The sequence below is a fragment of the Scyliorhinus torazame genome, chromosome 15 (assembly GCF_047496885.1).
Source record: "Scyliorhinus torazame isolate Kashiwa2021f chromosome 15, sScyTor2.1, whole genome shotgun sequence".
Classification (NCBI taxonomy): domain Eukaryota; kingdom Metazoa; phylum Chordata; class Chondrichthyes; order Carcharhiniformes; family Scyliorhinidae; genus Scyliorhinus; species Scyliorhinus torazame.
Window position 1 is genome coordinate 117951040 of NC_092721.1, and position 15823 is coordinate 117966862.

At 46.4% G+C, this 15823-nt stretch overlaps 1 protein-coding gene across 5 annotated transcripts in view; it reads left to right on the forward strand.

Moving 5' to 3' along the window:
• Nucleotides 1-15823, forward strand: part of LOC140391768 (mitogen-activated protein kinase kinase kinase kinase 4) — a 525483-nt gene that overhangs the window by 337620 nt on the left and 172040 nt on the right. For all 5 annotated transcript variants that reach the window (XM_072476624.1, XM_072476619.1, XM_072476621.1 and 2 more), the window contains exons 8-9: nucleotides 5351-5405; nucleotides 14095-14173. In XM_072476624.1, coding sequence (XP_072332725.1) covers nucleotides 5351-5405; nucleotides 14095-14173 — 134 coding nt within the window. The remainder of the gene's footprint in view (nucleotides 1-5350; nucleotides 5406-14094; nucleotides 14174-15823) is intronic.

Here is a 15823-nt window from a genome sequence, read left to right on the forward strand (position 1 = left end):
TTTTTCGCTGTGGTGCGTTGGAACTGTCGCTCGATGAGTCGAGTGCCATATCCCGTTCGTACGAGGGCATCTTTCAACGTCTGTAGATGTCTGTTACGCTCCTCCTCATCTGAGCAGATCCTGTGTATACGGAGCGCTTGTCCATAGGGGATGGCTTCTTTAATGTGTTTAGGGTGGAAGCTGGAGAAGTGGAGCATCATGAGGTTACCCGTGGGTTTGCGGTAAAGCGAAGTGCTGAGGTGCCCGTCCTTGATGGAGACGAGTATGTCCAAGAATGCAACTGATTTTGGAGAGTAGTCCATGGTGAGTCTGATGGTTGGATGCCGTGGGTCCAAAGGAAAGAAATGTCATCGATGTATCTGGTGTATAATGTCGGTTGAAGGTCCTGTGCGGTGAGTAGGTCCTGTTCAAACTTGTGCATGAAGATGTTGGCGTATTGGGGTGCGAATTTGGTCCCCATGGCTGTTCCGTGCGTCTGGATGCTGGTGTAGAGTGCCGAGACGTCCATTGTGACGAGGAATGTTCCTGGTTCAACTGGTCCATGGGTGCTGAGTTACTGTCGTACTGAACAGAACGGACTACTGCAAAGAAGTATACCGACAACTGAACAACCAAGAACACTACAGACAGTTACCCGCAGATCCGACCAAGGAACACATCCGCCAACTTAACAGACTGATCAAGACCTTGGATCCAGATCTTCAGAGCACCCTACGTGCTCTCATCCCACGTACTCTCCGCATTGGAGATCTCTACTGCCTCCCGAAAATACATAAGGCCAACACACCAGGCCCCCTATCGTTTCAGGCAATGGGACCCTGTGTGAGAACTTCTCTGACTACATCGAGGGCATTTTGAAACCCATTGTACAAGGTACGCCCAGCTTCTGTCGCGACACGACGGACTTCCTACAGAAACTCAGCACCCATGGACCAGTTGAACCAGGAACATTCCTCGTCACAATGGACGTCTCGGCACTCTACACCAGCATCCCCCATGACGACGGCATTGCTGCAACAGCCTCAGTACTCAACACCGACAACTGCCAATCTCCAGACGCAATTCTGCAACTCATCCGCTTCATTCTGGATCACAACGTCTTTACCTTCGACAACAAGTTCTTCATCCAGACGCACGGAACAGCCATGGGGACCAAATTTGCACCCCAATACGTCAACATCTTCATGCACAAGTTTGAACAGGACCTACTCACCGCACAGGACCTTCAACCGACGTTATACACCAGATACATCGATGACAAGATACGTCTCTGCAAGACGTGCCAGATCATCGACATGGATACCACTATTACACGTGAGAACACCACCCACCAGGTACGCGGTACATACTCGTGCGACTCGGCCAACGTTGTCTACCTCATACGCTGCAGGAAAGGATGTCCCGAAGCGTGGTACATTGGCGAGACCATGCAGACGCTGCGACAACGAATGAACGGACATCGCGCAACAATCACCAGGCAGGAATGTTCCCTTCCAGTCGGGGAACACTTCAGCAGTCAAGGGCATTCAGCCTCTGATCTCCGGGTAAGCGTTCTCCAAGGCAGCCTTCAGGACCCGCGACAACGCAGAATCGCCGAGCAGAAACCTATAGCCAAGTTCCGCACACATGAGTGCGGCCTCAACCGGGACCTGGGATTCATATCGCATTACATTCATCCCCCACCATCTGGCCTGCGAAATCCTACCAACTGTCCTGGCTTGATACAATTCACACCTCTTTAACCTGGGGTTACCCCATCTCTGGATCTGTAAAGATTTAATCACCTGCTAATGCTCGCATTCCTAGCATTGTTTAGCATCCTTGAATTTGTCTATATGTGTGTTTCTGGAACAGACCGCTGCATTCACCTGAGGAAGGAGCAGCGCTCCGAAAGCTAGTGACATCGAAACAAACCTGTTGGACTTTAACCTGGTGTTGTAAGACTTTGTACTAAAAATCAAAGATAGACATGAAGGTTCTTTTACCAGAGCAACATAAAGTTAGATATATAAGAAATTATCCATAATTTTATTCAAATTATTCCTTTTGAGTGTCTTTGGTGAGAGGAAGATTATTTTTTAAAGTTATTTTCCCCTCATTTTCAGATTTGATACTAGGACGGTCACCTGTCTGACTTTGAAATCTACTTTCAAGTGTGACCCAGAAATATTGGGGAATTAAATTCAGCAAACTAAAGCCCAGATTTTAATCGTTGCTTTTTAGACAATTGGCTGCTTGTGGATGAGTTGACCTGCTAGAGGTGGACATCATTTTTAGTACCACACTGTACAGTTTTAGTTTGTTTAGCATTAAAACAGCATAATTGTTTTGAGTTGCGGGGCAACCGCGTAATTCTTTGTTAGTGATGTCACAAACTTGATTACCCGTCTATTGGGAGGCGATTGAGCATAACTGTAAGATGGATTAGGCGCTGTTCTAGAATCATCTTGACAAGAAAATCAACATGCAAAGCACTGATTCCAAAACTTGCTGTTAACCGGATTTGTTCCCAGGCTGGTGAAATCCTAATCCTATTCTTTCAGCTGAAGTTATGCTAGGCACTCATATCATCGACCCAGATTTATGGTTTCTCCTGTACATACCATTGCAAATGCACCCCCACCACCATCCTACCCCAATGTATCTTCATCTTCCGACTCTTGCTAGAATCATAGAATTTACAGTGCAGAAGGAGGCCATTCGGCCCATCGAGTCTGTACCGGCTCTTGGAAAGAGCACCCTACTTAAGCCCACACCTCCACCCTATCTCCGTAACCCTGCAACACCATCTAACCTAAGGGCAATTTAGCATGGCTAATCCACCTAACCTGGACATCTTTGGACTGTGGGAGTAAACCGGAGCACCCAGAGGAAACCCACGCAGACACTGGGAGAACGTGCAGACTCCAGACAGTCAGTGACGCAAGCGGGAATCAAACCTGGGACCCTGGCACTGTGAAGCCATAGTGCTAACCACTATACTACCGTGCTGTCCTTTTCAACAGGCTTTGGACACTGTCCAGTATCTCACCTAAGTGACCATTCTTAATTTCTGACTTTAGACCCTGCTTACTAGTTAACTCTGAAAGACATCAGTCAAATCTGAAATATGATTCTGACCCTGTCATGCACTTTACAGAAGACATCACAGCATCGTTATCAGGAGTTGGAGTTTGAACTAAAAATTTCTCTAGCCCGGATGCTTGAACCATGTAGTGCATCTTCTGCAGTTCCACTAGGATTATTGTAACACCGAGAATCCAATCTGGCACCTTCTAGTCTGATTGGTTCAAAACTGTTAACTTTTTTACAAAAATACTATTTGACTTTTTACTGTTTTTCTTTTAATGGGGGGGAAAGAGAAGAGAAAAGATAACTCTCCGTCACCTGATTCATGAAGCACTATGAATTTCTTGCAGTGCTTTGTTACATACATTGCTAATTTTTTAGGAAATGAAAATCAAAGCATACACATTGTTCCCAAACTGACACCCATCTGCTGTATTTAGTCGTGGATTTGTTTTAAGAAAGGAAAGGGATGCTTTCCCATTTTTAATTGAAGCTTGGGAACCTGTAAACGGTGGTAGAGTTCTGTTTTCTTCTTTCAAATGAACATCTGAGATTCAATTTCCTACTGTAAGCCTGGGAACTGATGACAAAAAGGTTTTGTTAAGATGTCAGGAAAGGAAGCTTGGTCACAAAATTGAGTCATTTTTCATTCAAAACTAATGGAGAGAAAAGCTTACATCGAAGGTGATGAATCTGTTTCCCTGAAGCTTAGTTTAAACAAATGACATGTTAATTGCAAAGCAGTTTGAAAGGATTTATATATTTTGGATTTAAATATATTAATTTATACACTTAAATGTGGCTAGTGGTTAATTATTAGAACAGATGATCTATGCCGACACTTTAGGACAGTATTTGAGGTAATACTCCATGATTTGATTTGTCACTGTTTGCCTGACCAAGCGGTTAGATGGACTCTAAAGATTGTTTCCCCTATTTGAACAGCAGAGTTTGTCTGATATCCTGACCAATCTTGTTACCTCAGCCAGCACCATAAATTAACAGATTAATTGGTCTAATCTCATGGTTTGTAGGTTCTTGCTGTGTGACAATTGACTACTCTAACGATCAGCGCTCTTTGAGCATTTAGGGTATTTCGGAGTGATCAGTCACTATATAAATGCAAGTACATTCTTGGCGGTGGACTCATATTGTTGAGTCTTTGCCCATTGTGGTATTTAATTTCTGTTTGATATTTGACTGTATAGAGCAAGCACAGTTACGGTTGTGTTGTGATTTGTTTCTTTTCTTTTAACCATAATTGAACCTGACTAACTACATAGTTTGTTGATTAATGCATAAGTTGTTTATGCAGCTCAGGTTCATGTTTAGGAGGAAATCGGATACCTCAACCAGGTTAACACACACTTTTTTTGTTGGTTGGTTGAAAGCTCTTTACCATTACTGAATGTTGGTATCAAAATTCCATGCGCCACAGCGGTGTTGCCAAAGTAGATGCTGTGGCCGGAATTCCCCAACCATTCCCTTGCGGTGGGATTCTCTGATCCTGCTGGCAGCGCCACCCCGGTGCGTGAGTTTCCCGGCAGTGGGGGGGTGGCTTTAATGGGAATTCTCATTGACAGCGGCGTAAGCAGTGATTCGCGCTGCCAGAAAACGGCGCATTGCCTCCTGCATGTTTCACATTTCAGTGCATTGAACCGTACTTTTGTCTTTTCCCATCTATTTGTCCATTTCACTGACGCGTCTTCCAGTATTTTTTCTCACAATTTGTCATGCTTCTAACTTGATGCTATCCACAGACCTTGCAACCATTCTCATGCTTTATGTACAAACCTTTGAAGTAAATAGAAATCAAAAAATCCCTAGGCCACACGACTCTTCAAAAGTCTTAATCACTTTTGTTTTTGTATTCTTCTGGTGAGTTTTGCATTTGTAATATTTTGAATGCTACTAATAAAATCACACCACTCCATAATGCTTAGGACACACGAGTTCCTGGTTAGGGCCTTGATGTTAATATTTCTTGGTACAGTTGTTAGGTTGGTGGCTTGTGAGTTGCTCCAGTTACCAGGTCAGTGTAAGATTCCATGAATGTATGCATCATTGTAGTATTCCCTGTATGTTAAGGGAAACCCTATGCTTAATACCTGTTTTGCATATTTATGCAATTTATATATACCTCCTGATTTATATTTGTAATTTCAATTTTTCTTGGTTATTAATAATTTCACGTTTAGCAGAATGGAATCACTTTCTGCAATCACCGAGTGACTACATAATTAAAAGCTGAATAAGTTGTTAATGTCTTGTTTTCTTGCAGAGTGATTTGTGGTCATTGGGGATCACAGCTATTGAAATGGCAGAAGGAGCACCTCGTAAGTAATGTGATAAAATGTGTAAGTTATGTTGAAGTCGGCAAATGTGTGATTAAATAGCTATGATTCATGAGAGACTAAGATTTAAATTCAGTCAAAATGGTGGGATGAAATTGTCATCCTCGGGCTGAGACTAAATTAAATGAATTTGCAGAGCCTCCCAAAACAACTGATGATTTTCCACGAATCAGCTGTAAATGGGCAAACCGATGCCAGGCTAGGACAGCGTAAGGTTGGAGTTGAGGCACATTGTTAGACATTGTAGGACCAGCACATTCGCTGTCTCGCTGGCCTATACAACTTGCCTCAGAGCACCAAATATTGATCTTATTTGCATAAAATGGAAGTGTGTTCCATTCCTAATTGATTTAAATGATTATATCAAATATAGGAAATGATTCAGTGGCTGCGAGGGGTAAACTCGTACTAATTCTTTTCAAATGTTGCAGCGTGACCAACTCAGTGTATAGTTGCATTAATGTCACGTCTATTTAATAGGGCAGAGGTAGTCTGGGAAATATGAAGTTGATCAATATGGACTGAACCTCAGAATTTTGTTCAGATACAGTTATCCTCAATAAACCACACTACTGAATGGATCTACAAAGGGTGAGAGGGATTGAGCAAGGGAAAGAAAGTTGACCCTGAAGGATAGGATGTTCCAGTGAGGAAAAATACAGAAGTTCTGGAAGCATGTTTAAAAATGTGATCAGACGGGCAGAGAGAAAGAACGACTAATCAAAAACCTGTTGAGACATGAAAAGCTTAAAGAATACAGTAGAAATGACCTGATGATGAAGAGAAAACAGTCAAAGCACTCTGATTGCTACCTTAAAGTATTCAGTTGAAGGCTTAAACTTGTGTCATGCATTCATGGAAATAAACATGCAGATTTACATGCAGACATCAACATAGCCAAACAGAGATTCCAGACAGGATAAAAGGCCTCAATATGAACAAATCTACAGAGACTAATGACATCTCTCCCCAGAGTTTGCAGAGAATATTGGGATTGTTAAATGCTACCGATAATGAATCAATCACTGAATACTGCAGAGGTCCCACTAGATAGAAAACTAGCTTTTTCAAGAAGTAGAGCAAATCTAATTTGGGCAAGTGCATCAGTCTAACTTCAGAAACTAGTCAGATAATGGAACAAATTACAAAGAACTTGTAGTTTTCTAATATAACATTTTTCTGTTTGTTCATGGGAAATAGTCCAACCCTACTTGATGTTGAGTAGGTGCTGGTGAGTTCCTTATGAAAGACTGCTCCTGAAATTAACCCCTGAAACAAATAGTGGGAATTCGGGTGGGGGGGGGGGAACCTGGGGCTTAGATTTTTCGGGCATCATTACGGGCGCGGTGGGAAAATTTGTAGAGCGGGCAAAAGTAACCCGGCAGTTGGCCACTTTCTGAATTTTCCCATTCCGCCCGTAATAATGCCTGCTGCAGGCGGGGCTGGAAAATCCCAGGCATGGTTTTGGATAAAGAATTGGTTGAAGGAAAGGAGGCATCAGGTGCTTGTTAGGAGACAGATGGCAGGGTGGCAGACAGGAGGAAGTACTCAGTGGAGTGTGCTCCAGGTATCAGTGCTGGGGCTTACTGTTTTGTGAATGAGACTGAAAATAAATTTGCAGATAAACTGAGGAAGGATTGCTGGGAGCGGTTTTGTGTGTGGGGTGTGATGGACTGAGGCGCACAAATAAGTAGGTACAGCTGATCCCGTGGAAATACCAAAAAATGAAGTGGAAAGTGATTGGAGTGTTAAGATCAGCTCTAGAGTCTCCACTCACCATGCTACAGCCATAAACAGAACAAATAAAATGTTATATTGATAGGTCAATTAAGTAAAATAACAAAATTTTACTTTAAAATTGTACAGACCACACCTTAGTTGAAAGCTTAAGTAGTTTTGATCACCTCGATTATAAGGAGGACATTTAAACTGGTGTATGAAAGGGCCAATAATTAGTCTGAATCACAGCAATTGATTAAGTTATAAGGAAAGGTGTCAGAAAGAGATCCACAGTCTTGAAGGAGGTTATTCACAAGTGGACATCATTGCATTATGTAAGATACTAAAGAGCACATATAAGATAAATCTGACCATCTTACTCAAAAGTAAAGCATGACACTAGACCAAAGGGATATCTGTTAAAATTGAGGATTGAATACCCTCCAGCACTGGTCTGCCCAGTAGTCACTGTGATATTGTAAGAGTGTTTTATGCGATTCATTGCACATGCACATAATTTCTTCTCTTTGGTGCAGATCAATAAAGTATTAATAGAAGCAAAATACACTCTGGAAAGGGAACCCCCGGCGAGGTGGGGGGGGGGATTCCCCAACAACAAAAGGGGAAGCGGGGAAGGGAGGGCACTGCCCATTGCAAATAATGAATAACTACCATGAAGGGCCCAGGGTAGGGCCCTCAAACAATGAGGGGCGGGGGAAGAGAGAGAGAGAAAGAGAGACACAGACACAAAAAGGAAATTGATATGTACAGTGAAATCGGCACAGTTACCCTTATTGCTTGCATAACATACAATATGTAAAAACTTCAATAAAAACATTTCAATATAACAAAAAAGGGGGTAGGGCGTTTCGGAGTTGTTTTGGCTGCTACTTCCAATGCTATTGCAAATTGTATCTGGTCTGTGCAGAATTGTTTATTTTACTTTGTATGAATTAAAATCTTTAATTAAAACATTTAAAAAAATAAATAAAAGCAAAATACAGCGGATGCTGGTAATCTGGAAGAGGAGAGTTTAAAAAAAAATCTTTATATTCTCCACATTTTCAAAATGTTCATCAATAAACAACCAAACGAAAAACAAACAGAAATAAATACAAGAGCAATCATCCACACGCAAACCACCCCCTGCTCAATGTACAGATCAAAATATCCACCTGTACATTCCAGGTAAAAAAACACAAATTAACAATCAATCCGTAAAAAGTGGAACCAGACAACAATACCACCAACCCCCCCCTCGATGTTCAATGGCAACCAAGTGCGTAATAAACAACCCCTTCAGCTGAGGCTTCACCTTCCCGAAAGTCGAAGAAATTCAAGTATGGCTTTATTACGCAGACTTGTTCCCCAGCAGCACAGTTACAGAATGCGGCTGCTGGGAGAACCCGGGCTCTTACACTCCACCTTACTGGGTGGAGCCAGCAGGCGGCTGATCCAATCGGGACCCAGTATCCACCAATAGCGCCTCTGCATCACAGGGTACCTTAATACCCCTAATACATACCACCACATTTATCCCTTGTTAAAAAAGAACCCGGCAGGGTAGTGGACCGTATGGTGGTAGGGGTTCCCAAAGTCGGTACCTAGGATGACGCTAACACGGCGGCTATGCTCCGATATCAACTACTAGTACTACTTACAATGCTGCTTTTACTGGGCAACCCCAAAAACTTATTTGCAGAGGCATTTCTTGCTTTACTATACTGATTCAATGAGTCGAATGGCTGCCCTCGTCGTCCTCGCCGATCGTCTTAGCCCCGGTGGTGATGCCGGCGCTGGTTCGGGCCCCGTCGTTTCTGGGAGCGTCGCAATGCCTCTTTCCGCTCCAATACCCCTATTTGGGGCCGGGGGAAGGACCGATCCACCCGGGAAGGGGGCAGCTGTAGGGTGCGCCGGTGGGAGGGAGGGGGTGATTGGTGTTGGGGGTGTGTGTGTGGCTCCAGAGGGGGTCACTGGTGTTGGGGGGGGGGAGGGGGAGCTCCAGCGGGTGCCAGGTCCCGCAGGGAGACCGTGTCCTGTCAGCCGTTGGGGTACGCCACGTAGGCGTATTGAGGGTTCGCGTGGAGGAGATGAACCCTCTCGACCAACGGGTCCGATTTGTGCGTCCGCACATGCTTTCAGAGCAGGATGGGTCCCGGGGCTGCCAGCCAGGTCGGAAGTGACGATCCGGAGGAGGACTTCCTAGGGAAGACAAGGAGGCGTTCATGAGGTGTTTGATTCGTTGTTGTACACCGCAGCGACCGGATGGAGTGGAGGGTGTCCGGGAGGACTTCCTGCCAGCGGGAAACTGGGAGACTTCTGGACCGTACGGCCAGCAGGACGGTCTTCCAGACCGTTCCGTTCTCCCTCTCTACCTGACCGTTCCCCCGGGGGTTGTAACTGGTCGTCCTGCTCGAGGCGATGCCCTTGCTGAGCAGGAATTTACTCAGTTCGTCGCTCATGAAGGAGGACCCCCTATCGCTATGTATGTAGGCGGGAAAACCGAACAGTGTAAAGATGGTGCCGAGCGCTCTAATGACCGTGGCCGCGATCATGTCGGGACAGGGGATGGTGAATGGGAACCAGGAATATTAGTCAATCACGTTCAGGAAGTACGTGTTTCGATCGGTGGAGGGGAGGGGGCCTTTGAAGTCCAGACTGAGGCGTTCAAAGGGACGGGAAGCCTTTATCAGGTGCGCTTTATCTGGCCGGTAGAAATGCGGCTTGCACTCCGCGCAGATCTGGCAGTTCCTGGTGGCGGTCCTGACCTCCTCGATGGAGTAGGGCAGGTTGCGGGTCTTTACGAAGTGATAGAACCAAGTGACCCCCGGGTGGCAGAGGTCCTCGTGGAGGGTTCGGAGGCGGTCCACTTGTGTGTTGGCACATGTGCCGCGGGATAGGGCATCGGAAGGCTCATTCAGCTTTCTGGGACGATACAAGATCTCACAGTTATAGGTGGAGAGTTCGATCCTCCACCGCAAGATCTTGTTGTTCTTGATCTTGCCCCGCTGTGCACTATCGAACATGAAGGCAACCAACCGTTGGTCAGTGAGGGGAGTGAATCTCTTACCGGCCAGGTAATGCCTCCAATGCCGCACAGCTTCCACTATGGCCTGGGCTTCCTTTTCCACTGAGGAGTGGCGGATTTGTGAAGCATGGAGGGTCCGTGAGAAGAAGGCCACGGGTCTGCCCGCTTGGTTGAGGGTTGCCGCCAGAGCTACATCAGATGCATCGCTCTCGATTTGGAAGGGGAGGGACTCGTCGATCGCGTGCATCGTGGCCTTTGCGATATCCGCTTTGATGCTGCTGAAGGCCTGGCGGGCCTCTGTCGACTGGGGAAAAACCGTGGATTGGATTAGCGGACGGGCCTTGTCCGCATAGTTGGGGACCCACTGGCCGTAATAAGAGAAAAAGCCCAGGCAGCGTTTCAGGGCTTTGGAGCAGTGAGGGAGGGGGAACTCCATGAGGGGGCGCATGCTTTCGGAGTCTGGGCCTATCACTCCATTTCGCACTACGTAGCCGAGGATGGCTAGATGGTTGGTGCTAAACATGCATTTCTCCCTGTTGTATGTGAGTTTCAGGGCGTTCGCGGTCTGGAGGAATTTGCGGAGGTTGGCGTCGTGGTCCTGCTGGTCGTGGCTGCAGATGGTGACGTTGTCGAGGTACGGGAACGTGGCCCGCAAACCGTACTGGTCAACCATTCGGTCCATCTCCCGTTGGAAGACCGAGACCCCGTTAGTGACGCCGAATGGAACCATTAAAAAGTGATAGAGCCGCCCATCTGCTTCAAAAGCCGTGTATTTGTGGTCGCCCGAGCGGATGGGGAGCTCGTGATAGGCGGACTTGAGGTCCACCATGGAAAAGACCTTGTACTGTGCAATCCGGTTGACCATGTCGGATATGCGGGGGAGAGGGTACGCATCCAGCTGCGTGTACCTATTGATGGTTTGACTATAGTCGACGACCATCCTCTGCTTCTCTCCGGTCTTTACAACTACCACCTGAGCTCTCCAGGGACTATTGCTGGCCAGGATTATGCCTTCCCTCAGCAGCCAATGGACTTCTAACCGGGTAAAAGATCGGTCCTGGGCGCTGTACCATCTGCTCCTAGTGGCGACTGGTTTGCAATCCGGGGTGAGGTTCGCGAACAGGGAAGGCGGATCGACCTTGAGGGTCGCGAGGCTGCAGATCGTGAGGGGGGTATAAGGCCGCCGAATTTAAACGTTAAACTCTGGAGGTTACACTGAAAATCCAATCCCAGGAGTGTGGCAGCGCAGAGGTAGGGAAGGATGTAAAGCCAGTAGTTCTCGAACTCCCTCCCCTGCACCGTGAGGTTCGCGATGCAGAACCCTTTTATCTCTACCGAATGGGACCCTGCCGCCAGAACTTTTTTTTGATTATTCGGGTGGATCGGAAGGGAACAACGTCTTACCGTATCGGGGTGTATAAAACTCTCCGTGCTCCCAGAGTCGATCAGGCAGGGCGTCTCGTACCCGTTTATACATACAGTCGTTGTTGTTGTTTGGAGCGTTCGAGGCCGCGACTGGTCCAGGGTTACAGAAGCCAGTTGTAGTTGCTGCATCGGGGCATTTTCTTCAGGCCCCGTGGGGCTGTCCATCCCGGGGTCCTTAGCCGTCAGCCAAGATGGCGGCATCCACAGGTCGCACACGGTCGGGGGTGGACAAGATGGCGCCGCCCACTGATTGCACGTTGCCAGAGGAGCACAAAATGGCGGTGCCCATCCCTCCCGCATGGAGTCCGGGACCCAAGATGGCGGCGCCCATTGGCTGCACATGGATCGCTGGGGGGGTTGAGTTTGGGGTTCTCCCCCGGAGATTGCGGCTACCCCCCAGGCCTGGCACACTGCTAAAAAGTGCCCCTTTTTGCTGCACCCTTTACAGAGGGCCGAGCGGGCCGGGCAGCGCATTCGGGGGTGTTTCCCCTGCCCACAAAAGTAGCAGCCCCCCCCCCCCGGGTGATCTGCTGTTCTGGCAGCGCAGGCCTGCGGGGGATCCCGTGGGTTTGGTCGCGGGGGGGTTCACGGTGCCCAAGGGGCTGCCGCGCGGTCGGGGGCGTAGGCACGGGCGTTCTGCGATGCCACATCAAACGAGGCCGCGAGGGCCCGTGCGTCTTTGAGGCCCAGTGTGTCTCTTTCCAGCAATCGCTGGCGAATTTGGGATGAAAGCATACCTGCCACGAATGCATCTCTGACCAGTAGCTCTGTGTGTTCGTTAGCCGAAACCGATGGGCAGTTGCAGTTTCTCCCCAGTATTAACAGCGCACTGTAGAATTCGTCCAGCGATTCCCTGGGGATTTGCCGTCTCGTGCGTTGGTTGACGGGCCAAATGTAGATTCCTTTCAGCATGGCGATCGCCGCCGGGAAATCGTCCGCATCCTCTGAGTGTGTAGATTTTAGGGCTTACCCTGGCATGCAGGACCTGCATTTTCAGGTCTTCTGTACGTATGCCGGGGGCCGTTCGAAGGTATCCCTGAAAACACGCTAACCAATGTTTAAAAGTGGCCGCTGAGTTTTCCGCGTGGGGGCTGATTCGCAGACACTCTGGAATGATTCGGAGCTCCATGTCCTTAAAAGTTTGCGTAATAAATTGTAGCACAATCAATCACTCACGAGACGAGATGAGAGGGAGTCGAACGATGGCTTTATTACGCAGACTTGTTCCCCAGCAGCAGAGTTACAGAATGCGGCTGCTGGGAGAACCCGGCCTCTTACACTCCGCCTTATTGGGTGGTGCCAGCAGGCGGCTGATGCAATCGGGACCCAGTGTGTATCCACCAATAGCCCCTCGGCATCACGGGGTACCTTAATGCCCCCAATACATACCACCACACTATCCTAACCGGGGATCTCTCAACACCCCCCCCCCCCCCCCCTCCCTCCTATCCACCATCCTCATAATTCCAGGCCCTTTCCACTGAGCTTGGCCGCCCCATCCCATTGTTGCCTTCGAGCTCCCCCCATCTCCCAGAATCCTCCCATCCACTTCCTCTCGAAAATACCTCACCCAGTATCTGTCCCCTCCCCCCAACTTTTCACACTTCTGAGGCCCATCAAAACCTTTTCTGCCAGGCTCTGCCCCTACTACACTGCTGTTCACTTGCCAGCTTTAACTAACCAGTGTGGGTCCCTGCCCAGGCCTCATCCCCCCCCCCCCCCCCCCCCCCCCCCAGCCCCACCCTTCGCAGGAAAACAAAGAAATCCCCTTCAACACACAATCCCAGTGTAAACATACAAACCCCAAAGAACCTTCTGCACTGTAAATTCTATGATAACCCTATGAGCCATCATTGCAAAAGAAAAATCCCCCGAAAAACCGATTTGGCGACGAGCAGCAGGAGCGTCATCTTGCGATCCCCCATTGTCGGCAGCAGCACACTACCCGCTAGTGAACGGCATTTCTCAGTGCAATTGAATGGGAGTTTTACATTTCAAAGGCTGTCAAGTGATTTGAAGCCCATTATTCCTGTGGTTTGGGGGGTGGGGGGCAAGATTAGCATTGTGGGGGGAAGGGGGCTTGCTGCCAGACCTCAGGATTGGGTTGATGCTTGGGTTGTCTGCTCAAAGTGGTGGTCCGATAACGGGATTCTGATGGAATCTGGCGATTTGCATGGTTAAGGAGTGCGACTCGCACCCAGGCCACGCTCCCAAAGCCAGCGGACCCCAATCCCGATTCTCCGCTAGCGGATGAACTGAGACTCCCGAATGGAGAATCCCAGTCGTATTTTCATTTTAACTTCTGGGCTAAAATCTATGCATATATTTGACTTGCATGGTAGGTTAGAGGAAAGATGAGTGGATGGAGAATGAACAGATGAACCTCAAATGATTTAAGTATCATGAAGTGAATCATGAATTATAATTTTGCTTTGGCTAATTTATGTTTCTTTGAAGTATTATAGTTTATACAACTGATCTTTGCATTTCTACTTTTAGCCCTCTGTGACATGCACCCAATGAGAGCACTCTTCCTCATTCCTAGGAATCCACCCCCACGGCTGAAGTCTAAGAAATGGTTAGTACACTTGTGTCAGTGGATAAAGTTCAAGCAAGTTAATTGCTTAATTCAGTTCTTTAACTTTTCAGCACCGATTGATAATTTGTCGCAGATGGTTAAATTATATTTTCAAACTGCAGATGAAAGGCTGTTGTGAATGAGAGTGAGATCAGCAATAGTGCAAAAGACTGGCTTGATTAATTCATGACCGGTAGAACTTGAATTCAAACAACCTCATTTACATTTAGGTAGCGGTTGTTTAATTTTTACGACATAGTAAAAGGAGATTTCTTTTCATTCCAATCCAGTGCTCCTCCACCAATCGTTTTGTCCATTCTGTTTCCAAGTGTAAGGTTCTTTTAATTTATCTGGTTTGCAATTTTGTGTAGTATGAGAAGTTACCTGAAATCAAGTTAAGTAAACTCCAGACCACTTGTGATGTGCTTAAATAGAAAATTTAAAGAGTTATTAAAATAAAGTGAAAAAGGAAAAATATTTACAGATACAAGAACACCTTTACAAGGTTAATAGCAATATACAAATATTTCCTGGAAGATATTGGATTAAATAAACTTAGGAGATAAAACCCATTTTGATGGCAACAGCCGTTCTAGATTTTCTAATCCATAAAGGTTTCCAGTAACATCACCACACAATTCGGTACTGCTCTTGGGGAAAATCTTACACAATAAGTTGGCATTTGCCATGATAAATTTATCTTTCACAGAACCTTTTGTGACGAATGGAGGATTTTTTGTTTTAGGAATATTGGCGTCTAAATATTAGGACAATTTAAGGGTTCAAAGCTTGGGGATTATAGTGTGTTTGACTGTAGTGGACATGTTTTTAAAAAGGATTTTATAAAGGCCTGGGAGCTGCTAGGAGCCAGAATGTGAAAGTGACCAAAAGGATTTTGGTTCTTCAGTCTGAGTTGATGCACTATGGTTTGACTGGGTAACGTCCCTGGAGAGTTGGTGTACTTTCAGTCTGCATAGTTAATTTTGTTTTTTTAGCTTGGTCAGATGAGGTCATTGCTGGGTGGAGTCGAGGAATGCAGAGGGTAAGTTTTGGCGAAGGCTTTGGAGAGAGAAGAGGTGAAGTCTGATCTGTCTGACACCGAGTCCACAATTCTCTCACAGTAGGATAGTCATTAATGAATATTTATAGCAGAGCAGTCTTGTCTGGGGACAAGGATGAAGCTGAAACACGGCAGGGAACCAACTTTTTGAAGATATTCAGCCAGAGTCTGGAGGGGTTCTGTCAAGAGCCAAATCTGTTTTATAAAGCAAGTATTACTCTATTGCATATTGGTTTTAAGATAGATTGAGAGCTATGTGTTTCTTTTCATGTTTAATGAGAATTTGAGTAGCAGTGTTTAAGGGGTAACTGTTGTTTTCAGGTGTGAAGTTAAAATAGTTAATATTGCATTCATAATACATTTTAAAAAAAATAAAAAATAACAAAGCCCTATTTCTTCATGCAATCACTCCTGGAGCGAATCATTCTTTCCACATTGTCTTACAAATAAACTAAAATATTGGGCTTTCAGTCCAGTATCCTAGCCACTGTTGGGGTCTGGCTTGGGATCGTAATGCTTTCATGAAATGAATATTTATTATGAAAGAAGATAGTGTTGAAAGTTAATTCTGCTCTTTTCATTTAAAAGGC